This window comes from Penaeus japonicus, unplaced genomic scaffold (genome assembly GCF_977035675.1).
Source record: "Penaeus japonicus unplaced genomic scaffold, GWHDUDI00000001_assembly GWHDUDI00000028, whole genome shotgun sequence".
In the NCBI taxonomy this organism is placed as follows: Eukaryota; Metazoa; Arthropoda; class Malacostraca; order Decapoda; family Penaeidae; genus Penaeus; species Penaeus japonicus.
In genome coordinates, this window is record NW_028234430.1 from 25,296,620 (window position 1) to 25,299,119 (window position 2,500).

General features: G+C 36.8%; 1 protein-coding gene across 1 annotated transcript in view; it reads left to right on the forward strand.

Annotated features, from left to right (window-relative positions):
- Positions 1–536: 536 nt before the first annotated feature.
- The window catches only part of TM9SF3 (transmembrane 9 superfamily protein member 3), a 16,311-nt gene continuing 14,347 nt past the window's right edge, over positions 537–2,500 (forward strand). Inside the window, exon 1 of the mRNA XM_086553616.1 lies at positions 537–709. Coding sequence (XP_086409742.1) covers positions 635–709 — 75 coding nt within the window. The 5' untranslated portion in view covers positions 537–634. The remainder of the gene's footprint in view (positions 710–2,500) is intronic.

Here is a 2,500-nt window from a genome sequence, read left to right on the forward strand (position 1 = left end):
CTCCATGCAACTTAACTATCATCAAATTTACAAAATATATGTTTGCAAATAACCCAGAAACACCGAAAAAATACAAATATAGCTTTGTTAAATTGTCTTGTCAAAATCCCCGCAGGAAGCTCGTCTCTTGATGTGGTTGGATTTTCGCGTCTTCCACAAATCCACATTTCCGATCATTATTAACCTTTACCGACCACAAGAAAGCAAATAAAATACTTCGAAATAATCATTTGGATATAGAATCGTGAAGTAATAAGTAAAAATTTATCTAAATAAAGAGAAATATAGTAGTGTTCCTCAACATTTAGCACGTGTTAACCCCCCGTGAAATATAGTAGTTTCTAATCTCTCATTATTAATGATATGCTCGATCACCAAATAGACTTTCCGACTAAAATCAAACCCCCAAGACCCTCAAGATTACAATTCTAAACCGAACCACGAATTGTAAAATCCCCAATACATATTTATTTAGGCGAAAATCCCCTTCAAATCCCGAAAGTCAACCGAGACTTTCGCTGGTGTTGTATCAGCTGCTGCCCTCTGCCGAGCTGACGTGGCGAGAGTCGAAAATGCTTGTGTGTAAACATTCCTTGAGATAAAAGTCGTATTTGAGGTCCATATTCACGTCAAAATGATATCTTGGAGGACATTACTGGTCGTGTTTAACCTGTTCTTTGTCGCTGTGGGTGATGAACACACACATACGGTGAGTAAGTGGGGTAAAATAGCGGAAAATAGAACTGTTAAGGTCAGGTCACTACCGGCCCGAGAGCTTTATATTTTTTTTGCCATAATTTTCATGAAATTGGCTCTAGATTGGTTTTTGATTTGGTGTTCGTGAGTTTGTATATTAACCTATGTTAGCCTCGTCTTTAGATTGCTAGTCACATCAGAGTAGCATGAGAAATATGTTTTCTCTAAAAGAAATCTACCTGTAATTCAGAACTGTCAAATCCCATCGTTATCCATATTTTTACATGTCCGTTCTTTATTATTGTTCTCGTTATTCTCTTTCCTCGTTCTATTTCATTGTTTATCTTTATCTGTTATGTTGACTACACCATTTATCTCATTTTGTTATATTTATCACCTTAATTTATTAGATTGTCAGTATTTCATAATTGTTTTGATTAATAATTTTAATCAAGGTTTGGTTAATTTATGGTAAATGTTTATAAAGTACATGCAGTGGCTTTCAATATTCTTTTACATTAGATAGCTTTGTTCTTAAAATTTTCTGTGATGTGATGGAGGGCCTACAGGGGTTGTGAGGCAATGCATCACCACACCATTCCGTTAGCGCTCCAGATTAGGTCAACAAACTGTAACATATATCCTTGCAAGATAGTTTTGATCCAATTTTTTTTTTTGTAATGCTTCTTATATACCCAGAATGTGTGGTTAAGGATCATTGGCCTTTGGCAGAGCACTGTAGGCTTTGATGACGATCATGGAGGCTGCAGTGATCAACTTTTGGGTCGGAGGTGGAGATGCAGATGCATTCTAGTTATTTACTTTTAGTTGTCAAGAATAGGATTGGGTAAATTTTATGAATAGTGCAGCTTTATTAATCCATGAGCAACCGATGACATGATATCACATAATCAGAATATTTTCAGCTTGACAAATTAGTTTCTATTATATTACTATGAGCTATCAACCTTTATTTTTATTATTATTATTTTTTAGTGCTGGTATACATAGAGCTTGACTAGTTTCATATTTAGTAATTAAAGTTTTGTATACCATACCTTCTCCTATTATTAGGACCCAAATTGTGGAGTATAGGGGTTGAATTGCAGAAAATGTCCACTATATGTCAGTAGTAGACTGTGAGAATGATCCATTAACCCATTTGCGCCGGCTGACGTGCTGACATGTTTCATGGTGTTTGGGTCAGATGCTAGCAATGAGATATTTGGTCAAGGCTGGCGCTCGGGGTGAGCGAGTGGACAGCCCAGGCTCGCAGCTAGTGCGCCCGAGAATCCCGAGGCGTTAGGCTTATGCATTCGAAAACCTCAGCATTCTGACCATTCAGAGCCGGAATACCCCCGGCGTGAATGGGTTAATACCAATATCATGGTAATTAACAATGTGTTACTATTTTGAAAATCTGCCCAAGTTTGCAGAAGTTGCTGAAAATCAAATGTTACCTCTTAGCCTACTTGGCATGGGGTGTATGTTTGCCTAATATCACTACCACTGGGAAAATCACAAGTGTATGCAGCTTCCGCAGAGAGATCTCTCCTGGTGCACTTTTCCCCAGCCTGATTCACAGGGTTACAAGAGGAAGTTTTGTAAAAAAAAATATATTTTTTAAATTTTTTGACAAGTCAAGAAAAATTTCCACATGCAAATATAACTACAATGTGTATATATGCATGTGTAACTATTTACAATATGTATATATGGGGAAAGACTTTATCTGTCATGAGGGAAATATTCTGATAACGTGATATCACATCATCTGGTATGAATGGGTTAAGGGAACCAAAGT